The following is a 26,884-nucleotide window of genomic DNA, read 5'->3' on the forward strand; positions in this document are numbered from 1 at the left end:
CGTATGAAAGGGGCATCAACAGGCAAATGCTTACTACTTCAAAAAGAAGACATGCAGTTGGCTGTAAATGTTTGCTTATTGTAGTCTGTCAAAATATTAACAACCTCAACACCTCTTATTTTCCATCGATTGCATTAGAAATAGTGGGGGGGTTGTTTTTGTTTTTAGCTTGTTTGCTTTTTGCTTCAGAACATTATTTCTCGCAATACTGGTTACTATGACAACATGGCGCATTTTTTGTTTCGTGTGATTTTCCTCCTTGTTTTCACCAGATCTATTCATACTAGTTTCAAAGAGGGTTTTACGTGGCAAATCCCTTGATGAAGTCATATCAGTGTGTTGAACTGAGTACTTCTTTGGCTTCCATTAAGTCCTTAGTTCCCATTCTGGGCTAACTGTTTAGATCAGTTATTTTCACTATGCCTAAATGGTTTAATTTCAAACCTGTTTCAACTGAATGAACTCTTTTAGAAGGTTGTGATATGTCAGCCTTTGCCGTTTAACCCATTGTCTCAGAAACAGAACTGTGATGATACCATAACCTCTGGACTGCCTATGACAGGACAATTGGTGCATCATTAAAATAACAGAACTGAATCAAGGACATGCACTCAATGCAATCTTATGTCTTGATGTGCAAATAGCGCTAATTAAATTACAACTTCCTGTCTGATAATAAAGCTTAATGCTTAGGATTATGATTGGATCCAATGGGCTGCTGTTCTTCTTGAATATTGGCAAAGAGGACTGGCCTTCTTGCACAAGAGGAGTCTAGCCTCATCCTCTGTGTAGTTGTGGGGCCAGAACATATGTGCTACAGGACCTTGTGTATAACGAACTGAACCATGTTAAGTCTCATTAAAAGAAACATCAGTACCAGCTGTAGGTGTAGTTGAAGGATACATGACAGTACTGCAGATTTAAGGCTTTAGAATGGTAGCTGGAGCAGAACTAAGCAGCTGTGTTCTGCTTTGGGTTCCATTAAAACAACAGGGGCAAACTATTCTTTTTGTAACACTACAATTAAAGCATCCTTTTCAGGAGGAAGATGCATAACAGATGTATTTCTGCTGGGTTTGAATTGACGTAAGTCAGAATGCCTTGCTTCAAGGATCATGCTCTTGGTGAGCTTTGCAAGAACAGCTTCTAAAAACAGGTGAACAAATTGACTAGTTGTCTGGGGAAGAAACGACAGCAAATATGATCTAATGATGCAAGACATCTCAAAGGTTTCCAAAATATTTGAAAATAGGTCATATAAACTGAAAATAACTAAAACAGCAACACACAGTTATTGGTACAAGTTGCCAGAATGTGGATACACATTCAAACATGTCTCCCATTTTAAGGAATGCTGTGTAGGTCGATGGAATCCAGAACCCCTCTTCATGCACTGCTTTTGAAGTCTTACCATGCAATTTAGAAGCCATCAACTGATTGCCCACTTATGTCTGTGTATCTCCTTAAGTATCTACAATAATGTAATTAAATAAAAATGTAATTAAATACAATTAAATACAAAAATGTAATTAAATAATAATAATCCTCAGCTCATTTGCAGTCAGACTCATCTCACCTTGTTTTGATCCAGTTCAGGATTATACCATTCACATCTCCAGAGTTTGAATGCTTTTTGGTTACTCAGTGCAACTTTCTGGCTTCTTGTGAATATTGAAGCATCCGTATAATTAAGGTAAAGGTAAAGGGACCCCTGACATTAGGTCCAGTCATGGCCAACTCTGGGGTTGCGGCACTCATCTCGCTTTATTGGCCGAGGGAGCCGGCGTACAGCTTCCGGGTCATGTGGCCAGCATGACGAAGCCGCTTCTGGCGAACCAGAGCAGCGCACGGAAACACCGTTTATCTTCCCACCGAAGCAGTACCTATTTCTCTACTTGCACTTTGACGTGCTTTCAAATGCTAGGTTGGCAGGAGCTGGGACCGAGCAACGGGCGCTCACCCCGTCGCGGGGATTCGAACCGCTGACCTTTTGATCGACAAGTCCTAGGCTCTGTGGTTTAACCCACAGTGCCACCCGCCTCCCTATCCATATAATTAACTAGCTCTAATTTAGATAAGGCACCTACCTATACCATCACATTGTGCAATGCAATGTGCAATAATAAATATACTGCAGTAGAACATTTGGAAATATTGTAATCTGATGACTGCTACTTCAAACTGCTCTTGCAGGCAGCCAAGGTTAAAGAAAATTATTATGGTGAACATCTATAATTGTTACTTATGGTTCAGGCATCATTTTGTGCGATAGTATTTTACCAGTTCCACGGGTAACAGGCTCACACAGTTCTTTGAGAATTTACTTCTATTGTTAGCCCAGTCTGAGTTTGCTTAAGGATTGTAAATAATGTGCATCTATAAGAAAGCTAATAATGAGAGAGTCTCAGGGTAACATTCAACCATGACTCAGTCATGAAATATTTTAAAGAAGCAAACACATAAAAGTAAAATGACCAGCATATAACCATGTGTGTATGCAAACAAAGATCCTGAATATCCAGTTAATGTCCTTAACATTATTCCACCAGCAGAGATATCGGGTCATGGAAGAGGAAGAAGGTAGGAAATGTTTGGAGATTCCTCTGGCAGTGCCTGCCTTGCCCCCAAATCTATTCTGGTTGCACAAGGCCACCAATTTGATACCGCCCATTAACTCTAAATACAGAAATATAGTGATGAATGCCTTAATTTGGCTCTCTAAGGATTTTGAAATCGCATTTTGTTTTTACAGTGGTACCTTGGGATGCGAACAGGATCCATTCTGGAGCCCCATTTGCATCCTGAACGGAACACAAAACGTGTCGGCGTGTCTGCATGTTGCGTTTCGCCGCTTCTGCGCATGCACGTGACGTCATTTTGAGCGGCAAACCCCGGAAGTAACGTGCTTCATTACTTCCGGGTTGCCGCGGAGCGCAACTTGAACGTGCTCAACCGGAAGCACATTCAACTCGAGGTATGACTGTATTTATATTTGAGGTTTGTGTCTCCTGGATAGATACTTGACACAAGTCATTTTAATGGATCAACACCAAACATAATTTCTGTACCAACCTTAAGAAAAAGAAACACATGAGACATTTGTTCCATTTGTTCTATTTTCACTTCACCAACAACTACCAATGCATGTTCTGGAGGCTTAACTACAAAACCAGATAGGAAACTTTGGCAAGGGTAGGTGTTCCAGATGTGCCAGTTTGCCTATTTGCTCAGATCTTAGCATCACTGTGCATTGTTCCTCATTCGAAGGCACAGAGTCATGGCCTAATTGAGAGTGGTTCTCAGCCAGGAAACCTACCTGTGAAGTGAGTAGTTAGTCTTGCACAAATTATAACACCTTGTAAAACTGACCGTCTGAGTACTGTGATTTGTTGTTTCTGAGCTTTGGCCCCATTCAAAGCACAGGCCAGCTTGTTAACTAGAACCCACAATGTTAGTTAACATGTTCTCAACATGTTACCACCCCATCCCTCTCCAGATTCATAACCTTGGAAACTTATTTCAGTATTCACTTACCTCCCTGGCAGTAATCCCCAATGTACTCAGGGGGATTTGTATAGGAATGTATAGGAGTGTGGCGATTCACAGCTTTGAATCTTTGATTTCTACTCCACAAATGAAAAGGAATAATACTTGCTGCTTCTTTAGAGCGGGTTGAATATTGTGTATGCTATTCTGAATTCTGAGGCAGGTGCTCTGCCTTCAAGGAGAATCCATCAGTGCTGGAGGGGCAAGTAGAAAAAAGCAAACAAATTATAAAGTTGAAATTTGTTAGGAGAAGCTCAGTTCTGAAAAGCCAAAGATCAGTTAAGCATATAAGTGGATTCTGATGTTATCTCAGCAGAACCATTTCAAATCAGCGTGTCAAAAAGTACCTGATTGTCAACAAGCAACAGTGAAACAAAGGGGTGATCTGATGTACATCAGCACATGAAAGGCAAAGATGACATGAAATGATGTTGTGTTTCCTTCTGTGCTTCAGCTTTCGGTGATAGACGTGAAGCCATTTTAACGTGATACCCCAAATGACCCTGGAGTTTACACAGTATTGAAAACAGTCTCATCCTTAATTTCATTCAGCTAATACAACCGTTGGTGGCCATGATCTGAACTGTTTCCAAAGACCTGGACAGAATGTGTCAGTTTCTGTCAGGATTTTGTTTGCCAGTGATATGGCTTAAGGTCCTGCTGTGAGGGGGATACAAAAGTAAACTGAGGCTGGAGTCTCATCCTTTCTCCCCACCCCCAAATGTATGAGAGCTCTGAGCAAAATATGATACTGTTAAGGCTAGGAGACAAGCACTCGAGGCTACAGGCTCAGCTCTCTCTCTGTGTGTGTGTGTGTGTGTGTGTGGCTTATAGACTTATACAAGTCTCTTTAGTAATAGTTTTATTTCCAACATACCAGCTCATTCTGCCAGTAGCACTGAATTGCCACCAGTCACTGTCATCTCAAAGGGATGCCCAGCTCTGATAACCTTGGGAAAGTAAATGTAGCATTTCTGCTAAGAGGCAGGCCCTAAAATTCTTAACTGCCTCTTCTGGCCTACTTGCCGTTGAAAAACGGATCACTCTCCAAATTTCAGATGTCAAGTCTTCCTTTAACAATGGCAGCTAGCTTATTTTGTGACATGGTGAAATTAAAAAGCTCCCTGCACATTCCCAGAAACCAATATCAACAATTCCAAAGTTTGAACTGCCTTCATCTAATGCGGAGAAATGGTAATAGTTGCTAAGCAACCTGCAACTCTTCCTTCCTTCATGCCATTTCAGTTCATTTCAGCTTTTCAGGCTGTGTCTAGAGCTGCTTAATTTGATCCTATTTGCAGTGACAATTTAGGCCTATACACCTTAGATGCCAATTCTCAAGGTGCATATAAAGAGCTCTGCCACATTTGGGGGTTGTACCTTGTGAAATCGGAATAAAATAAAAATAATGTGATTTCACCCCTTTGAAGTCTGTCAGGGAATGTTAATACACTTGTTTTAAACCAATTTGTCCCTGTCCTGCAATGCTTCTGAATGGCAGTTATATCGCTATTAATAATACATGCTTGTAGCTGCTATGCATCGCGTAGTAGCACAGGCAACGTTTTCAGACTTGCCACACAGAGCCAAACCTTGACCTTATCCTCGGATCCATATATTTTTCCATGTTCCTGTCCCACATGGATATAAACACAATGCAAGTTAAATAAATATAGGGTGGCTGTATAATACATAGGAATTCTCCTCCAGGTGTGTCTTTTTTAAAAAAACAACAACAACCCAAGGCCATATTTCATAATATTTCAGAAGCAAGCTCTTTTATTCATTCCATAAAGGTAAAGGTAAAGGTACCCCTGCCCGTACGGGCCAGTCTTGCCAGACTCTAGGGTTGTGCGCTCATCTCACTCTATAGGCCGAGAGCCAGCGCTGTCCGCAGACACTTCCGGGTCACGTGGCCAGCGTGACGAAGCTGCATCTGGCGAGCCAGAGCCGCACACGGAACGCCGTTTACCTTCCCGCTGGTAAGCGGTCCCTATTTATCTACTTGCACCCGAGGGTGCTTTCGAACTGCTAGGTTGGCAGGCGCTGGGACCAAACGACAGGAGCGCACCCCGCCGCGGGGATTCGAACTGCCGACCTTTCAATCGGCAAGTCCTAGGTGCTGAGGCTTTAACCCACAGCGCCACCCGCGTCCCTAATTCATTCCATAGGCACTTTTAATGTGATCGTTTGGCTGTAGCCATGAGTTTAGGGAGAGGTGGGACTGGCAGCAGAATTGCAAATACAGCTAGTCAAACTGTATTTGAAATTAAGCCGTTTATGCAACAAATGCAGTCACTAAAACAAGCGCAATCCTTGTATCAAATACAGTCAAATAAATCAAGGGAAAATAAGTGTTTGTCAGTCATCCTAGCAACCTAAGCTTTCATCGGCTGTAAAATTGGAGGCTGTGGTGAACAGCAGTGTCTGGCGCATTCCCTATGTCTACAGAAGTAAAATGAGCTGGAAAAAGAAGAAAATGTGAATATTCAAAGAAGGAACCTTGAATATTTCAGATGGCCAACTACCCCAAGGTCTCCCTAGCTATGGTGGGTAAATTAGGAATTAATGTTAAAAATAATAATAATGGCACTTAGTTCTAATCACTTGCTATGTTCAACTCCATGATCCCTGGCCAGAAGTTTATATCCTAAGAAGCAGCTTTTCAAACCACTCCCACCAGACAAATGCATGAGCTCCTATCTGTCCTACAGTACTGAAAACAATCCTGTGGTCTCCTGTGCTAAGGGAAGCATTTTGGTTTTCTGTGCAAGTGGTCATTATTAAGATATATTGACTCTTTAATAGCACTTTTTAGCTAGACTGCATGGCAGAATCCCTCTAAAAATTATCCATCATCCGCTGCTTCATTTGCATTCTTCTGTAGAACACTGTCCTCGTGGGCACTTGGTTATGCTGTAGCGTGGATTTGTTAATCTTCAGCGCCTCATATAAGTTCTTTATAAAGCATCATTATTAAACAAGCTTCTATTCTGGTGGTCATTTAACTGGAAAAACAAAATGTTTATCATCTTGTTGCTGTGTGCACTTGGTATGCCCGAAGTTCCTTAGAGGAGCTTGAAAGCATCTGGATTTAATATGCACTTTAAAACAATCTGATTAGAGGAGTCCTACGACTGCCACGGCAAAATGAATAAATACTACAACATTAAGATGCCTTGATGTTGTAAATTACCTGGCTCTCTCTGTATGGGAGCTGTAGAACAGGCAAATAAACAAATGCACCAGAAATCAAATTACCCCAAAGTTAACTACAAATCTCACAGACCATTTTCTTCTTGTTCCAAAGCAGGGCCTCCTGTTTCTCCATTTACCACAGTTCAAGACAAGCTGTAAATGAATCTTTTTAAAGCCATGTCAACTGCCATGTGAAGTATTACATCTTGCAGTACAAATTAGGTTTTCTTTGAAGCATGGGAGGCTTTCCGCGTAGAGAAATAAAAGCAGCTTTCCCCCCAATGTTGGTGTTGCTTTGGTTCAGACTCTGCCTTTGTATTAGAAGAAGTCATGAAGTATTAAACGCTACAACTGGATTCTGATTTGATAATGTGGCGCTGCCATTGGAAAAAAGCATCAAATACACCCTCTAACAGTGATCACAAAACAAAAATAAATCTGGTTAAGAAGGAATAAAACGTTGATATCATTTTCAAAGATGATTGGGTTATATCGCAGCATTTCTTATTTGTTATCTTTTAATAGTCCGTCTAAAAGCAAAATCCAGCAGACATCCTTCCACAAGTCTTCAAAAGCATGGGAAAACTAAGTTGACAGGGAGAGAGGGGGAAGCAGTAGGAAAGGAAAACTTTTTCGTCTGCTTTTTTCCCCAAGCTGAAGGCATGTTGGTGGAAGTCTGAAGATTACTGTACTTTTCTGTATATAAGACTAGGTTTTTTGGTTTTTTTACTTTAAGGTCAAAAATCTGGGGGCATCTTATACACTGATAGTGCATATGCCCATTTTCTAATTTCGGGGTCTCCAAAAGTAGGGGGCGTCCTATACATGGGGGCATCTTATACATGGAAAAATACGGTATAACCTTTTTATGTTGTTAGTTATTGAGACAGATGGGGGAACTTGCTGGAAAACTGCATTTTTTTCTATAAGAGTTACCTGCGCCTCCCGCTCCCCCCAGAATTATTATAGGCTGCTGCCAAACAGAGTCTGCTTCTCACCCTGGTCTCTCTCTAGCTGCTTGGGAAGTCTGCACTCTATTGCCTAGGGCATTCGTACCTACAGGACCGCCTCTCCTGGTATGTCCCACGGAGGACCATACAGTCTTCAAACAAAAACATCTTGGAGGTCCCAGGCCATAGAGAGGTTAGGCTGGCCTCAACCAGAGCCAGGGCTTTTTCAGCTGTGGCCCCGATCTGGTGGAACGCTCTGTCACAAGAGACTAGGGCCCTGTGGGACTTGACATCTTTCCGCAGGGCTTGCAAGACAGAGCTGTTCCATCAGGCCTTTGGCCAGGGCACAGTCTGACCCCCTCCTTTGGCAATCCCCATAGAACTCTAGCCCAATGGTTGCCATTAATTTGATTCTAAATAATTTTAGAATGAATTGATTTTAGAATGCTGTGTTACTTTTATTGTTAGCTGCTCTGAGCCTGGCTTCAGCTGGGGAGGGTGGGATATAAATAAAATTTTATTATTATTATTATTCAGCACAGCTCGGGGGGGGGGGCATTGAGGGGAAATAAAGACACAATGAAGCTGTGGATTTATATCCCCCAAAGCAAGAGGCTGTATGTTTCTGAATACCAGCTGTAGAAAACCACAGTGGGGGGAGAGGGCTATTACACTTAGGTGCTGCTTGCTGGCTTCCCGTGAACATTTGGTTTGCCATTGTGAGAACAGGATGCTTAGGACAAAGTGGGCCACTGGGCTCATCCAGCACGACCAATCTTCTGTTAAATAAAAACAAGTTTGTTGTTGTTATTTAATTGTTTAGTCGTGTCCGACTCTTCATGACCCCATGGACCAGAGCACGCCAGGCACTCCTGTCTTCCACTGCTTCCCGCAGTTTGGTCAAACTCATGTTCATAGCTTCGAGAACACTATCCAGCCATCTCGTCCTCTGTCGTTCCCTTCTCCTTGTGCCCTCCATCTTTCCCAACATCAGGGACTTTTCCAGGGAGTCTTCTCTTCTCATGAGGTGGCCAAAGTATTGGAGCCTCAGCTTCAGGATCTGTCCTTCCAGTGAGCACTCAGGGCTGATTTCCTTCAGAATGGATAGGTTTGATTTTCTTGCAGTCCATGGGACGCTCAACAGTCTCCTCCAAAGAACCATAATACAAAAGCATCAATTCTTCAGCAATCAGCCTTCTTTATGGTCCAGCTCTCACTTCCATACATCACTACTGGGAAAACCATAGCTTTAATTATACGGACCTTTGTTGGCAAGGTGATGTCTCTGCTTTTTAGGATGCTGTCTAGGTTTGTCATTGCTTTTCTCCCAAGAAGCAGGTGTCTTTTAATTTCGTGACTGCTGTCACCATCTGCAGTGATCATGGAGCCCAAGAAAGTAAAATCTCTCACTGCCTCCATTTCTTCCCCTTTTATTTGCCAGGAGGTGATGGGACCAGTGGCCATGATCTTCGTTTTTAAAAACAAGTTTAGCTTTTAGTCAATGTTTGTAAAGCAGCAACTTAAACAATTTTGTTTTATTTTTGATCAGGAATACTCAAACAACACCAAAAAAATGCATCTAGTTAAACCTTGTGTGGTCTGTTTCCCAACCTAAACATTAAAACAGTTTCCATTCCTCAGATTCTACGCACTGCAGCGCCTTCCACCCTGCCCACCCTCAGCCACCCCATTTTAGCTTTTCGCTCTTTGTCCAATGGTGTTCCAAGCCCAACACTAATTAATTATTTTGGCTAGTTTTAGTTCATGTACTTTGTATTTCCACTTCTCCTCCCAGTCTCTTGGCCAATCAGAAGGGCAGTGGAATTTTGTGTGAGAATTAAGTTCTCTTTCCTGTAATTTCTTTGATTCCTTCCCCGCTTTTGTGTTAATGTTTCACTTCCCCCTTAAGTTTCAGTTTCTTGGGCTGAGCTTTTAACCCTCCTGTGAAGAAAAGCCTCTAACTAAAAGCTATCCTTTTTCAACAAAGAATACAACACAAAAGACCGAAAAGCTTCATTTCTTTACACTTTATAAGGACCAACCGAAATGTCACAAAATAATGAGCAAGCTTTCACATTCTCCAGAACAGCCATAATGTCTGCATCGAGACATGGGGTGGTGTTCAGTGCTATTCCTACTCAGAGTAGATCCATTGAAGTAAATTGGCTTGACTAGCTGAGGCTTGTTAATTTCAGTGCATCTTGTAAGACTTTCAATGAGTAGGATTTCGATGAATACAACCCAGGTAGGGATAAGGATAGTCTCTCTTAGATGCCACAAGTTTCAGGTTACATCTAGAATCCTGCGACAAAGAAGCAATGGCCGACCCAGATTTTCAAAAACACGAAGTTACCGAAATCTGCCTGAAACACGTGTTTCTTGTTAGGCAGAGAGTTTTTATATTGGCAAAGCTGAATATTGATTTTAGGAAGAGTTTTATTTTTTAAAAAAGGCCATCAGAAGTGGCTTGCAACAACAAAAACAAAATCACACAACAAAAACAAAATCACACAATAATTTCACATCCAATTTTTCACAAAATCTTTCTTTTCTGGACTTCCTTCAGCTTTTCCGTAAATCATTCATAGTCATTATTAATTTACGCATTTCTTAAGTTTGTATTGTCATTATTTAAACCTTTTTTTTTCTATTCCCTTTTAACAATACTTCTCGCGTTTCACAGTGCTTTTTTAAATCCCTCCAGCGTTATTTGTCCCTCACTTATACTCTCCAGATATTCCACAATTTTTCCCCAGTCCTCGGTGAACTTTTGGTCTCTTAAGTATCTAATCTTTCCAGTCAATTTGTCCAACTCAGCATAGTCTAACAGCTTCCTTCTCCAAGGGGCAGTGGCAACTCTAGATTCCCAGTGTACGTATTGTTCCTTCTTACCAGGAGGGGATGATGCAGCAGGGAAGTCAGTGCAGTGTGGACACACCAGCGAGAGCACCGGATTGACCAGTGTGCCTCCACTGTGCCACCCCCTGCGTTGACTCAACCCTTCTCTCAGTAAGCGGTAGCATTGCTGCCAGGAAAGAAACATTGTGGCTGTGTGCCATCAGGTGAGCTGCTTCTGAAGTCAGCTGAAACCAAATCAGCTGGAGTGAATGGGATCCTCAAATGGTAAATTCCCTAAAGAGCACCCTGCAGAGACAAAGGAAGGCTCCGCTTTTGAGACCGAGTCTAGATGCAAATCTGATGGCTACAACATCAGGCCAATTTGTCACATTTTAAAAATGTGTCCCCTGCTTTACACAAGGCCCATCCTGGAGAACTCAAAATCTTGCCAACTATTTTGTGCCAACTGCTTGCCCAACTGTGGATTTTATTTCTGCAGGAGGCAACATTAGCAGTCTGCCACACACCTAGCATTCAACAATGCCTATTTGATACACTGCAACAGGCTTGGTCAGGCTCAAGTTCTGAACAAGTTGGACGTTTGCTCCATTGTGAATTCATTAATGATTGCAAAGCTTTCTTAGAACTGTGAACTGAAAGCTATATAAAATGTCAGAAGGCGTGTACTTTGTAAACCAAGAAAATCTTTAATAAAAATATTTTTTTAAAAAAGTCATCTGCTGCTATTAATTACATCTTTGTTTTATTCTGAAAACACTTTTATAACCTAACTTTTTTGTGGCCCTTTTTCACTTAAACATTTTAGGGTTATTGTTCTTCAGTACTATCACTACACAATCCCTGTGTGCTGCAGAACTGAGAATTCTGATACGAAGCCTTTCATTTCATATCAATAACTGTTGGAAAGATCCAAAGCCCAAAGTCAGTTTGCAATCTGTTCTGGCCATTCTTGTGTGTATATATGAGGGCATCTAACGCTATTGCCATTATTACTGCCTGGATCTTGTTTACCAGGTGCTCCTCTCTGATTAGATTGATGGCATTTTGCAGCAGCAGATGCTTAGAAAGTTACAGCTGATTCCCCCCCCCCCCGCGCCCACTCCCCAATAACAACAAGCACAATCCACCGGCAGCTGGTCCTCCACAAACACTGTGAATGAATTAAACTTATGCCAGGGCACAAGCATAGCCACCATTTATTTCAGTGTGGTTGTTAAGGAGAAGTTCCTAGTGGATCGAATTACTCCCTGCTCTTTCTGAACGGTGCAGCTGTAAGCATACTTACAGGTTAACAGATGTAATGTTAATAATAAACACAAGCGTGCTATTCACCCTTCATATATTTATATACAACCAATTGCCATTTAGCAATTTGCCACTGATGACAATAATTGAGGCTGTTACTTTGAGATGAAAATTGATTTTGTCTGATGTGAATGGTGGCTACGCAAACAGAAGTATTTCAGGCTTAGCTGTAAAATCAAATTACCGGCAAGCGTCCAAATAGCCCCACAGTTACTTCTGTGTCAGTAGGGGCTCTGGGGCCTCCCCAAACCTTTAGAAGCAGATCTGAGGAGGGTGGGAGGGCACAGTGGGAAGGAGACGTCATTCCACTTGTGAAATGACTTGGTTGGATTCAATCTCACGTGGTATCAAGCATTCTGCCAGCGCAAGAACTTCAACTTGCCGGAGAGAATGACCCGGCCTCTCCCTTCCCCACATGCTGGTTTTTTTGGATCTCCTGACATACATACCCCGGGCGGAGGGCATGGGGGAAGAAGAGGAGGCAAAGCCCCATTGCGCAAATCATTGTGCAGGGCTTCTGCTGATGGGACTTGTTAGGCAAAATCCACCTTATGTGTGTGCACATTGTGCAGCCACATGTAAACTGGTGTGCAAGATTTGGTTTGCAATGGATATATGGAGATATATATATATATATATATTCATACACACACACACACACACACACACACACACATATATATATATATACACATACACACACACACACACACACACCAGGGAAAATATGGTACGACTTGCAAGCTGTTTACATGCAAGAAATGACTTACATCGGTATGCCTAGGAAGATGGACTTGTAATAATGTTTATGGGCTGGTAATTTTTATGTACCTGCATGCATGCCTGTGCCTCTCTGCTTCCCTCTTCTCTCACCGTAGAACACCAACTCCCAAATGTTGGTATCTACCAACAGACCATAGCAGAAGATGCAGCAGGTCCTTGTATTGCTGATTGGTCTTCTCTTGCCCTTTTCTTCCACAGGCCCTGCTGCAAAAAAGAAGTATGTCAGTTATAACAATCTGGTTATCTAGTCAGCTGCATCAGACGGAGCCATGGGAGGATGGAGATTTTCATCCATTCAGTCACCTAACCTCGTGTAGGCCTGTTCCTGAAACCGCAGCGTATGCACTGCTGGAGACGTTGAAAGGCCAGGCAGTTATTATGGAGGATCCAAGTATTCTGAACAGCTGCTCTATGAAAATATCCTTAACTTATTCTTGGCTTAATAAGTCACTGGCACTGCCACTGGGCTGTGATGTTGGACCTTTTCTTCATTGTATGGGAGGTATGACCTATGAGCTCCGACCAGCTTCTCCCGGGTGAACTGCAATTGGCCATGGTGACTTTCAAGGGGCTATTTTTGTCTTTCTATGTACTTCCAAACTGCAAGTTTTTGAACTTTCTGTACAGTTTGTGAGGGATTTTTGCATATTGCCATTCATGTCGTTTCAGAGGTTCACCGTTGGTTTTGAATGCACAGTTATCATGCAAGCCCTGCTCTTTCTAACTTTAGCACACGAAAACAAAAACGACAAAACCCCTGAGATTTAAAAGAATTTATGTACATGACTTGTATGATTATTACTGTACCACTGCAATTCATATATGTTATTTTTTTAATTAAAACAAAAGGGAGAAAAAAGATACTTAAGACCAAAAACTGTGCTGACCAAGCAAGCCCCTCACTCTGTCCCCGCCCCTTTCTTCCACCTCCACCTCCATTCTCTGCCTTTCATAATTCTGATGGCAACAGAGAAAGCAGAACGGATTGCTGAATTTTGATAGAGGTCGTCTTGATATTTGGAATGCATGCCAGTAATGTATTTTACAGTACATGTTAATAATTTATGTTGGATATTTGTATTTGTGTTTCTATTTTGTTCTTTTCATTACGGTATATAACTATTTTGCAATAATTTCAATAATTCTTATGGTATTTGAAAGAAAGAAAACGGCTTTTACATGTCTTGAAAAGATTTTTTTTCTTTGTTAATGCCCCACTATTGACTGACCAGTGTGATTTAAACAAAAAAAAAAAAAAAGACTTTTAAGGGAAAAAAGCATGTATGTTTTATACTGTTTGTAATAAGTAATTTCGTTAATCTTGCTGCTTATGTGCCAATTTAGTGAGAACCATCTTTGCCGCAGAACTCCCCTCTTTCCATACTCTCAAACCTGTGATATTGTCTAAGAATGTATCAATAAAACATTTTGGTTAACTTTTCTTTATTTACTGTAAAAATGCTATTTTCTAGTTGGGACCCCACTTCTCTTTCAAGGTTATATCAAGGTGGCTAGTCTTTGCTGAGATAGAGACGAGACAGGCAAGAAGTCGCAAGAAAAAGCACGTTCCCTGTGTTTGTGTGACAGAGGAATGGATTCCAGAATTGGCTGCTTGCTGAACAGAAGACTATTCTTGGCCAAGGTGAAGTGCACAGATTGGGTCTATTTGTGACTGGAATATAAATTGTATATACACAGCAAATGTAAAGGTAGGTTGGAAAACAGGCAACCACTTTAGGGTATGGTCACTCTAAATATTCCAAATGAACATAGGGCTCGCTGTACAGTAGCTTATAAAGATAGGAAGTATTAATTATTGCCCATAACTAATGAGATTGCCAAGAGGTTTTCCTTTACTTGGGATTCCCAGCAATCTTGAGTACTGATCAAAAGCAATTGAGAAAGCAACAGGCTACAACCACACTAGTGACTGCATGTGGGTAATTTTGCTTTCCACAGTCAGTCTGTGTGTAAGAAGGTTGCCAGATGTTGGATATAAGTTAAATTCATCCCTTCACAGTATGACTGCAATGAAAATGAGGCCAAATTCAGCATGGCGTGATTCAAAAGGCCTCCAAGGATCACACAACAAGTTTTCTATAGGATGAAAGAAAAAGAATAGGGTGACTCATACAGGTCAAGACAGGTGATTCAGTTAGATTCTCTTTCCCGACAGATGAGATGGCACACCTGCATGCTACCTTCAGGCAATGCAGCAATATTTTCTGTCTAATTTGAAGATTAGATTCCAAAGTATTTATCGTCCCTTTTTATCCAGACAACTTGATAAATTATACTGATGAAGGTAATCAGCATCAAAACAAAATGTGACAGCCGGGAGGCATTAGCCCACAACAGAATGCTATGGATGAAAACCTTCATGTTCCAATTTTGACTGGATCTTGATGCTGTTATTTTAAGGGGAAGAGAGGGCACTCAAGAACTTTTTCAAAAGCCATACCTGAATGGGAGCCATACCTCAGTGAAATATACATACAATTCACACGAATATATGGAAAATCACCATAACCACCATTATGCATCCCATATCTATCCAGGATTCAGGATGCACTGCAGTGTTGAAAAAGAATGCCTGTTTAGCATCACCATTCACTTCTTTATGGTAAATCTGCATTCAGACTGAGAGCGGCCACTTCAGTGAAATGTGTGAGTCTGTGGTAGGTATGGGACTTCTAAGGCATTTTCAGGAATGGATAGGTAATCCTGGTGCCCTGGTGAACTCCAACTCCCATCAGGCTCAGCCAGCATGGACAATAGTCAAAGTTAATGGGAGCTGTAGTCCAGCAACATCCAGACAGCATCAGCTTCCCCATCCCTGCTCTAAGGGATAGCTGGATAGGAGTGACGATCTTGGAAAACAACTTTTAAGTAAATCATTCATAAGGAATGTGAGCAATGTAAAAGCAAAGAGTACAAGGGTTAACACCTGCATTCCATTTTCCATTCGTTTTCAAATGTCATTTCAAAAAAGAATTGAAAAATGTCCAATGGCTTTTATTTATTTTTATTGAAAATATAGTTTTGCTTCCCCTATACTTGGTAAATTCATGAGAAAGTGTACTCCTTTCCTGATTTCTTCACAGTATTACAAGCAACAAGGTAATTAACTATGATTAGGAATTATAGATCAAGCTTCTGTATTACACTTGATCCAGTCTGTTGATACTGTAAACATAGAGCACATGAACACATAATGCATTCTATTTTGGACGTTTAGTAACACTGGACACTGCCTTTTATTTACTGAGTCAGACTACTGGTCCATCTATCTCAGTATCATCTCCACTGATTGGCAGCAGCTCTCCAGCATTTCAGTCACGATTGTCTCCCAGTCATACCTGGAGATACCAGAGATTGTACCTGGAACCACATTCTGCATGCAAAGATGCTCTACCAATGAGCCATGGTGCCTCCCCAAACTTCTGAGTTACACAGAACATAACACTGAGTTATAAAAATTAAATATAGGTTTTCTAAAAATATATATTTGGGGGTCTAGGAAAGTTTGAGCATTGCATGCAGACTTTTTCATCTTAAGGTAGATGGAGGAAGCATATAGGACTGTCATCTGATTACTGTGAATCAGAAAATTACTGTGGGTTTGACTTGAAGCAATCCTGGATCACAGCTTGAGGCTTAGGCAAAATAATGCTCAGGCCAGAATGACTGGCTGGTGTTCCTTAATGGTAATGAAATGTGTTGTTCTGGGAGCTAATTGTTAAAATATGGCTTCTGGAAATACCTCTTGAATGTTCTGAACAGGAGGAGAGGGAGGCAACATACCTTTTCTGAGCCTCCTCAAATGAAGGTGTTTTTGCAAAAAAGAAGAAGAACACTACAGTTAGCAAAAAAACTGAGATGGAGGGAGGCAAGGAGCTTTGAGATTTGCAAGGTTAAGAGCATCTATGGGTGGCTCTCTGCCTTTCTGGAGAGCTGATGAAGCAGTGGATCTGCTACTAGGCAGGAGTGCTGCACTGTCTACTTCCACCTATGCTCAAATTGTCTTTTTGTAAATAAACATTATAAAAACATTGTAAATCTCCAGTGATCTGTCCTACTAAAGAGATCAAAGCAGTGTAAATGCTGTCCCTGAAACTTATCAACACTGAGCTAAGTGTGGAACATGTAACAATATATGGCAACACTATATTAACTATGGGTCGTGTGAGTAGGTTTCAAGTTATGTTGCTGTTTAGTTGTTTAGTCATGTCCGACTCTTCGTGACCCCATGGACCAGAGCATGCCAGGCACTCCTGTCTTCCACTGCCTCCCACAGTTTGGTCAAACTCATGCTGATAGCTTCGAGAACACTGTCCAACCATCTCATCCTCTGTCGCCCCCTTCTCCTTGTGCCCTCAATCTTTCCCAACATCAGGGTCTTTTCCAGGAAGTCTTCTCTTCTCATGAGGTGACCAAAGTATTGGAGCTCAAATGAAGACGCCTTCATTATGCAAGTATATATTCCATAGCATTTTGGTGTAACAAAAAGAATCCACTGCTGGTAGGAAATATTTCAAAAAGTGGGCATGACTATAAACGTTATTATTGTCTTTCCAACTACCAGTGATGGAACCACATTATCTATGGTTTTGGCCAGGCATGAGTGGGGGAAAGACAGAGATTGCCATCCACCAGTAGACTTGATTGATGTTTTGCAGCATATCAGCAAGAGCTTCTGACTCTCAATCATTTAACAACAGCAACAACATTGTTACCCTGATCTTGCTGGATCTCTGATCTGTCATTCTTCTGTATGGATATAGTTTGTAACTGGATCCATCAGCAACACCCAGAGCCATTATTTTGCATAGTCTCTGGTCGGTCAGTGTTAAGCTTCTAGTAAATAGCAAACTAGACAGCATCTTAAAAAGCAGAGACATCACCTTGCCGACAAAGGTCTGTATAGTTAAGGCTATGGTTTTCCCAGTAGTGATGTATGGAAGTGAGAGCTGGACCATAAAGAAGGCTGATTGCCGAAGAATTGATGCTTTTGAATTATGGTACTGGAGGAGACTCTTGAGAGTCCCATGGACTGCAAGAAGATCAAACCTAGCCATTCTTAAGGAAATCAGCCCTGAGTGCTCACTGGAAGGACAGATTGTGAAGCTGAGACTCCAATACTTTGGTCCATGGGGTCACGAAGAGTTGGACACGACTAAACAACAAAAATAGCAAACTAGATCCTGCAAACCTGGACTCTGCTTCTTGAGTATTCAGAAAAATCACAGCACAACTGTGGATCAGGAATTGGTTACATTGCAGAAAGCAAAGAGTAGGAATAAATGGATAGCTTTCCCAATGTAGAGATGTAGAAGGTGTGGTCTGCCAAGGATCAGTATTGTGACTTATACTTTTGATCAAGAGTTAGGGGTGAGCAGTGAGGTGGCCAAATTTGCTGATACTAAAGTTTTCAGGATTGTTAAAACATAAAGAGAGTGTGAATGGGAGGTAAAATGGCAAATGCAATTCAATGTAAACAAGTGTAAAGTGATGGATGTAGGGGCAAATAAAATCTTAATTTTTGCATATATACTCATGGGGTGTGAACTGGCAGTGAGTGATCAGGAAAGAGGCTCTGGGGTGGTCGTAAATAGCTTGATGAAGATGTTGACTCAGTGTGCGGAAGCCATGAGAAAGGCAAATTCCATGCTAGGGATCATTAGGAAAGCAATGGGAAATAAAACTTGGTATCATAATGCCATTATACAAATATACAGGGCGGTTAAATGTGGAAAACTGTGTACAGTTCTGGCCACCTTACCTCAAAAAGGATAAAACTATCCATGGCACTATAACATGGACAGCCAGTGAAGCTGAAGATTGGAAGATTCAGGCTAGATAAAAGAAAGTACTTCTTCATGCAACTTCATGATACTATGCAACTTGCTCACACAAGAGGCAGTAATGGCCACCCACCTAGATGGCTTTGAAAGACGACTGAACAAATTCATAGAGAAGGCTATCAACAGCTCCTAGCCATGATGGCTGTGCTCTGCCTTCACAGCTGGAGGTAGCAATGCAAATACCAGTTGCTGGAGACCACAGAAGGGGAGAGTGCTTTTGTGCTTGAATCCTGCTTGAGGGTTCCCTACAGGTATCTGGTTGACCACTGTGAGAACAGAATGCTGAACTGGATGAGCAACTGGCTGATCCAAGAGGATGTTTTTATGTTCTAATATAATATAATATAATATAATATAATATATAATATATAATATATAATATAATATAATATAATATAATATAATATAATAATAATCTTTCACTGCTATGCTGGCCTCCAATTTCAGTGGGTTGATGTTCTTAATTGCTGCTCATATGTGTTATCAATTTCTCCTGCTCAGACTAAATATGTATTTCGAACCAGAAGTAGTGGGAAGAAGAAATGTGAGTGGCCAAGGTATTATATCTGGGTTGTAGCCATTCTCTACATTTTTAAACAGGATGACTGATAGCCAATTTTCTCCATTTTTAGTGCCTCTTTATTAAATAGCAGTCTACAAGCTTTCCCAGGATGCTCTGCTCTGAAATAGATTCTTTAACATCAAAGGAGCTATTGAGTCATTTATCCAGGGGCAAACTGTATGCATTTCCATAGGTGTTCCAGACCCATAAAGACATGCCTCAGTAAACACTACCCACATATTCCCCGAAGGATTCATTATTTTCTCCATGAATCACACACTTCAGCAACCTGCCTCAGCCATTTAAATATTTACACGAAGGGGAAACAACAGGGAGAAACAGGCTTTCGGTAAATATGGATCCTGAGCAGATCCATCATTTCTGAAAGTGTAAACTGATTTCCATTATCCAATTTCCTACTGCAGTGGTAGATACAGTAAGACGATGACGTCATTCTTTGCCCTGCATCCTAATGCACAATCCTACCATTAAACCACAAACTAACACAACTTTTTTCAGTGCTGTTGATTTGTGTTCTAACCATTAGATCCTTGTTGCTTTTGTAGTTGCTTTGAGTGACCCTTCTGTGGAAGGGGAAAGCGGGGTGCAATTTTATTTTATTTTAAATCCTTATATACTTTGGTCATCTGAAAACAGTATAGAGCTAACCACTAGTCCCACTCAGCTATTTTTTCCCCCTGACCCATCCCAGCAGTAGAAAAATGGGGGGCAGGCAGAATGGATTCAACACTAGGGTAGGTGAAGAAATTTAAACCTCTCCCCCTACTCCTGTGCCCTGATGGAGATGGAGGTTTTCCCCTTTCTGGTCATCAGATGAATTATTTGATGAGGAAGTGGGCAGCAGCTCCACTCTTCAACTGATCTGAAAAGATCAGCTGAGGAGAGGGGAGCATGTGCCATGTGTGTCTCAAGTATATGTGAGATTTTGGGGTGGTCACACCTACTTCTGACCATGCCTATTGTTGCGTGTGATGCACACAGAGTTGATAAAGGGTGAAAGCAACCCTTGTGTTAAAAAAGGGGGGGTAGTTACCAAAGAATTCTGGGAATTCTCAGCATGCTAATAATTTTATTGGCCTCTCACGGTGCCATACCCTCCAGCTTCATCTAGGTGCTCAGATCATGGTTAACAACAGGAAGCAAGATGGCGCCACCCGGGTGTCTGTGTGTGCCAATGTCTGAAACCTTCACATGCACACAATTCTACATGATCCAGAACCTTTCCTAATTCTGGATTTGTAGAGTGGACTGAAATCACAGGTGTGTTTGTTTTAGAGAGAATAAGACGTGAAGGGTCGCTACCAGGAAGGAGTACTAAGAGACAACTGCTCATCCCCATGGCTTTTGAGCCCAAGCTTTTCCACATCTCTATGAAGTTGGTAGCTGCCATCCAGGAATTTGGAGTGCAGTGTCATCAGTATTCTGACAAGATACAGCTCTATCCCTCCACCCTGGGAGAAAGGGAAGGATGCAAATTTAACAATTTTTTTAAAAAGGAAACTATTGATGTCTCCAATATCAGAAGCCGAGCTTAGGTTCTTTTTAACTTTCAATAAAGATGTCCGGGGGGGGGGGTAGGGAGGAAACTCCAGCAAAAAACGTTTTCAGCAAGCACGCCCATGGAAAGAAGGCTCAGCAGTCATAACAGAGCATCTTCCCAATTCCTGGTTGTTGTTTTTAATTTCCAGTAAAACCTATTTTGTGGGGAGGAGGGTCCCATTGACCCTCAACTGATACGTTATCGGTATGCACAATACAAAAAGAAAAGAATCATTTGCATTTAGAAAGGATTTCATGTTACACTAAGCAAAAAATGCAGATAGAAATACAGTATACTTTATATGTAAATATTTGGGAGGGAAATAAACCAGCAACTCTGCAGCAGCTTTTTGTAAAAGTTAAACTATATCTACTGACATACAAAAAACGCTGTTCATTATGGCAAAATAAATGTGAAGCATTTACCAAAATGTATCCATTCAAAAAGTTGAGATGCTGAGGGTTTGTAGTTTTGTTTTTTTCATTCTTTCCTATGTGTAAATTAGCAAGAGAAGACACACATTGTGATAAGATTTAAGTGATGCGGCTTCCTATCATGTGCCAGGCCAGATAATCATGTGACTGCTTTGAGTCCCAGATACAAAATATTTGGGCCGATATTGAATTGCTCAGAAGCAGAGTGCCTCCTTTTCTGGCATTGCATATGGACGGATCTAATGGTAGCTGCCCTAATCGAGTGTGAACAATCTCTAGGGTGCTGGAGACAAGACCTCACTCACTGTGTCTGGTACCCTCTATCTGGTACCAAATGTGGTAGCCACTACCACATTTGTCCTGGATTGAACATTTCCTGGTGATGTTTGATCTGATGGTAAGCACTCCTCTCCTGTATGGTAGGGGACCAATTTCTGTCATCCTCCTCCTAGAAACTTAGGAGAACTTAAAAGATTCCTGAATGCGCCAAGAGATTTTCTGGTTGACATACATGACACTCTGGTCAAGACTCTGGCCTCAGTAAGAAATGGCAAGATAGAAATGGGCCATCAAGATGACTGAGCACCTTCTCCAATGCTGTTCATCCAGGTGAAGAAGGTTGAATGAAGCAGGCTGGATGATGGGCAGAGTGCAAGTGGAACAAATCTTGTATGAAGCCAATTGAACATATTAGAGCACATAGTTGTGCCTATCATTTGGTAACCATGGTGGCAATTGGAAATTACTTTTCTCTCATCCACAGTAAGCTACCCAGCAGAGCTTTTTAGAGGTTAAGGAAACTCTTGATCAGTCTGTAACATCTGAACCACTGTGACATATTTGCTAGGCATTTTGAGGATGAAACCAGTCACCCCATTCTGCCCTTTGGCACTACCGTTTTGGAGAAGGTTACAGAGAACCATCTGGCCCTGTTGTTCTTAGTCATTTAGTTGTGTCTGACTCTTCATGACCCCATGGACCAGAGCATGCCAGGCACTCCTGTCTTCCACTCCATCCCGCAGCTTGGTCAGATTCATGTTGGTAGCTTCAAGAACACTGTCCAATCAGATCATCCTCTGTCGTCCCCTGCTCCTTGTGCCCTCCATCTTTCCCAACATCAGGGTCTTTTCCAGGGAATCTTCTCTTCTCATGAGGTGGCCAAAGTATTGGAGCCTCAGCTTCACGATCTGTCCTTCCAGTGAGCACTCAGAGCTGATTTCCTTCAGAATGGAGAGGTTTGATCTTCTTGCAGTCCATGGGACTCTCAAGAGTCTCCTCCAGCACCATAATTCAAAAGCATCAATTCTTCGGCGATCAGACTTCTTTATGCTCCAGCTCTCACTTCCATACATCACTATTGGGAAAACCATAGCTTTAACTATACAGACCTTTGTCAGCAAGGTGATGTCTGTGCTTTTTAAGATGCTGTCTAGTTTTGTCATTGATTTTCTTCCAAGAAGCAAGTGTCTTTTAATTTCGTGACTGCTGTCACCATCTGCAGTAGATCATGGAACCCAAGAAGGAAAAACCTCTCACCGCCTCCATTTCTTCCCCTTCTATTTGCCAGTAGGTGATGGGACCAGTGGTCCTGTTATGTGGGATCAATTCCAGCTACTGCAGCCTGATATTATGGACAAGGCAAATGAAGAAGTGAGACCAAGCTCCCCTGCCCCATGTGATTTCTTAGCAATAGCTGTACAGGGTTATTAGGGTGGGTCCAATGAGTGGTTAATGCCTTCTTATGAGAGGGAATGGTTCCCCCTCAACCTGAAATAGGTGATGATGCTTCCTCTCCTTAAGGAGCTCTTTTTGAGTCTGGAGATTTTGAATAAATGCCACCCAAGACCTTGAAGAGGACTGTGGCTGTGCAACTTCAGATACACTTGAATGAAGCAGATTGTCTTGACTCATATCAAACTGAATTCAGACCTCAATTAGGTTCTGATATTATGTTGGTTCCTCTGCCTGATGAGCTACTTCAGGAGATGGTAGGGAAACAGAGTGGAACCCTTGATATCTTAGTGACTTTTGATACTATAAACACATTCTGTGGGTTGGGAGCTGAGGCCATAGTAGAGCACATATTAGTTCTGCTCCTACCTCCAGGGCTGTTTCCATGGAGTAACTTCTGCTGAGCCCCATGGCAAGTAAAGCTGTGAAGTCCTGCATGACAAACTACATAATTGCTTCAGATTATCCTATGCATGAGTCTGTCATGATATAATAATGAATTATGATGCCTAGGCTTCTACTTAGTTGTGCTTTCTTTTCAATTCACTGTAAGCTATGAAAGTTATTGGAGAAAATGTTGGTGAAATAGAACGCAAAAGGTTTAACCACAAGTTTTAAAGAACAAGTGTTCCAAAGTATCTTCAAATGGATACAGCTTTTTTTAGCAACAAAAATTATACACTGGCACCTTCAGGCCTGGGGCACTGCCCTTGGCTCTGGCACAAGGGAATCCCAGCAATGACTGTAAAACATCGTTTGAAAAAAGTGCAAACAATGAGGTGACAAGTGTGACCCATGTCTTGTTGAAAAGATACCAGAATCTTGGTTTGTGTGCTCTGTGGAGTGACACCCTCCTCTGATCTGAGAAGATGTGGGTGAAAAAGGGAGCCATGTCTACTGTAGTCTTCATGAACTCTAACCTTGTAGTTTTCAAAGACAGCTGGAAATGGCAGAAGCACTGTCCTGTTCTAAATGGCCTACATTTCTGCCAAAAAAAGTGTAACTTAGATACAAAGAGGCCTCTTCCTCTTAAAATTCTGTACTATATTCCTATTCCTTGTAATAAAAATATTGCTGAACATCATTGTTTTATTCTGCTGTATACATGTATACGTGTATTCTCCTGTATACATGATGTAATGTTCTCTGTTTACATGGTGAGCAGATCAGAGGATTTGAACAATTAATTCATTATAGGACTCTGTACAACAGGCCTTCTCTCTGTGAGCTACTTTCTCCTTCTGCTTCTAGTCTTGCCTCCTGCTTGGGCCAACCTCCTGCGCTAGATATGGGGGGGGGGGGTGTCCTTCAATATATAGTCACATTTATCCTCACCCATAGGGAATCAAAAGCTGCCTTACCCCAGAACAGACTGTGTCTCCAGCACAGTACGGTCATCTGGAAGCATTTCTCTCCAGTCTCAGGCAGAGTTCTCTCACATAACAGAGAGCCAGTGTTGTGGAGTGGTTAAGAGCGGTAGACTCATAATCTGGTGAACCGGGTTTGTGTCTCCGCTCCTCCACATGCAGCTGCTGGGTGACCTTGGGCCAGTCACACTTCTCTGAAGTCTCTCAGCCTCACTCACCTCACAGAATCTTTGTTGTGGGGGAGGAAGGGAAAGGAGAGTGTTAGCCGATTTGAGACTCCTTCGGGTAGTGATACAGTGGGATATCAAATTCAAACTCCCCTCCTCCTCCTCCTCCTTCTTCTTCTTCTTCTTCTTCTTCTTCTTCTTCTTCTTCTTCTTCTTCCTCTTCTTCTTCCTCCTCCTCCTCCTCCTCCTCCTCCTCCTCCTCCTCACAGATCTTGTTCAATTTCAGATGCCTTGACTGATTGACATGTAAAGTGCATGCCTTAGCCCTGTGCTGTGGTCTCTCACCAAAATATACATGTGTCCAGGTCTCCTACTCTGTACAGAAGTAACAAAACACTGGCGTCTTTCCACAAAACTAAAACAAACAAACAAAATGTTGTCTATTTGACTTGACATTGTGTTCAACGCAGCTGCTGATGCTTGGAGCCAGTTCACTTACAACAGTTTCTTGCCTTCGTTGAAAATGTTTAACGGTTATACCACATTCGGTGCTTTACCAAATACAGCACAGTATAACCATTCATACATTCTCTCTCCCAGAATCAGAGAACTGTAGAGATGCAAAGGAACCCCAAGGGTCATTCCTGTAATGCAGGAATCGCAGATCTTCACACTCAATGGGAGGTGGTCTGGAATGCCACAGATAAAATCACATTAAGTAGGTGGCTAGGAATAATAAAAATGTTTCACAAGTTTCCTGCTCCCTGGGATGCTATCATTGCAACCTTCTAAATGCCAGGCAAGGGAGGAACTGAACAGATGTTTCCAGAGAGATTTTGCTCCTGCCTTGCCTTGGCCACCAATAAGCTTCAGAGAAGAGAAGGAACAGGTGGGCAGGTTAAGGAGTTCAGTAGTCGGGTTCGGGAAGTTTTCTGCATTCATCAAGCTCTCACTGACGTAATTGGGAGCACGACAGAAGCTTTGAAATTTGGAGCTGGATGGGGGGAAATGTATTATTTTCCACCTTTTTTGAAAAACGGCTTTCAGAAACAGTTCTGAATTGACCTGAGGGATGTTCAGCTATCACCAGTTACAGTGGCAATCTGGAAAAGCTACCACACAGAGGCTGCTTGCAGTTTTCATTACGCTATAAATATGTGCAGGCTTGTCCTTTTGCTGTATTTTCATCTACTCACATCCTTTAGTTTGAGAGTAAAGCCCTGACTTCTGTAGATATTTCCCTTCATGATCCCCCCCCAACTCCATTTTTGCTTCATGCACAGAATGAACAGCAATTAGTGAAATAATTTGTGTGGTTCTATCAAAATGGCAAAGCGCATAAAGATATGGAAGGATTAAAGAGAAGGAATTAAAAATGAAATTAATAAATACATTTGATGACTGCATGCATGGGTACCCTAAATACTGTAGATAGAAGCACCAAATGCCACTTAATTATGTAAAAGAAGTAATTAATTTCACAAAAGGAATTCTAGCTCAGCCTAAACACTTATCAAGCAGAGCGTTCTGAAAGTCTGACTTGAAAGCAGTTCGGTGCACCAAGTTCCCAGCAAGTTCTCTTTGAATTTGAAGTATTTGTATTTGAAAATGGGCACCTGAAATTGGGAGTAATGGAAGGAAGAGGAATTCTTAAAATAATTAATGGGAGATCAGGCTTACTAGCCCCAGTGCAGTCAGATAGTGGCTGGGCAGCGAGCTACTTTTCTCTTTCCAAAATTCAACAACAAAGAACCACCACCCCTGTTTCCAGATGGCCCAGAGCATTGTGGAAGGAAATAGTGCCCTCCCCAGATATTCTCAAACAATGCTGCGTCCTCAGCATTCTAGGGGTGGGAGAGCATGGCCACTGTGCAAGATCTTCCTCCTCTTTGTTGTTAAAATGACTTTAAAAAGAGGGGGAAAGTGGATGTTGTATTGCCCATCAATAATGGCGGAGCCTTGACCTGGATACGAACTCTTCCAGAAATTGACCCTGTTTTCCGTAGTGATGTCACAAACAGTGTCCAAATCATGACAGTGCAGAATAGAAGTTAGAAGAACTGGGTTTAATCAGCATTCTGCAGTGTGAGAGAAGACATCTTCCCTCCTTCATGAATCAATAGAGATTGAAAAATAACAAGGATTCCTTTCCATTTGGGAACTATTAGGCACAGCCTGTCATGTGCTTTTTAAAGATGGATCAAACTGGAACCATTTTAATAAGTGGCTCCTCCAAGAACTTTTGGACAGTTTTGTTCTCCCTTCCCATCCTTTACTCTCTCAAGAACACCGTAAAAGTAGGTTAGAGTTATAGCAGATGACTGGTCCAATACTAGCCTCTTAGATACTTGTGCCAGACCTGGGTTGAACTGCAATAGCCTGCAGGGACATAGCTCCAAAAAGCAGAACTGCTTGAGTATGTGAGGGACCAGACTTACCAGCAGTCCTATACAGCTTGGGACCAGAATTCCAAAAAGATTCTGTCAGCCTTTATATACAAAACACATCTCAGAGCTCAGCAGGAGAGGGCATCCTTCATGTAGGCACCCATCTCACC

At 41.8% G+C, this 26,884-nt stretch overlaps 1 protein-coding gene and 1 long non-coding RNA gene across 4 annotated transcripts in view; one reads left to right on the forward strand and one right to left on the reverse strand.

Moving 5' to 3' along the window:
• GRM7 (glutamate metabotropic receptor 7) overlaps positions 1-14,087 on the forward strand; it is a 399,167-nt gene extending 385,080 nt beyond the window's left edge. For all 3 annotated transcript variants that reach the window (XM_083424909.1, XM_083424907.1, XM_083424908.1), the window contains one exon: positions 12,840-14,087. Coding sequence is in view for 1 of the 3 variants with exons in the window: in XM_083424908.1 (XP_083281034.1) it covers positions 12,840-12,889 (50 nt within the window). In the remaining 2 variants the exon portion in view is untranslated. The remainder of the gene's footprint in view (positions 1-12,839) is intronic.
• LOC310671084 overlaps positions 1-26,884 on the reverse strand; it is a 46,114-nt gene that overhangs the window by 3,611 nt on the left and 15,619 nt on the right. The window contains exons 2-5 of the long non-coding RNA XR_014507762.1: positions 12,690-12,845; positions 11,325-11,449; positions 3,535-3,740; positions 1,412-1,471 (exon numbers count right to left, since the gene is read on the reverse strand). This is a non-coding gene — a long non-coding RNA (uncharacterized lncRNA). The remainder of the gene's footprint in view (positions 1-1,411; positions 1,472-3,534; positions 3,741-11,324; positions 11,450-12,689; positions 12,846-26,884) is intronic.

The sequence above is a fragment of the Podarcis tiliguerta genome (genome assembly GCF_965153285.1).
Source record: "Podarcis tiliguerta genome assembly, chromosome: 2".
Taxonomy (NCBI): domain Eukaryota; kingdom Metazoa; phylum Chordata; class Lepidosauria; order Squamata; family Lacertidae; genus Podarcis; species Podarcis tiliguerta.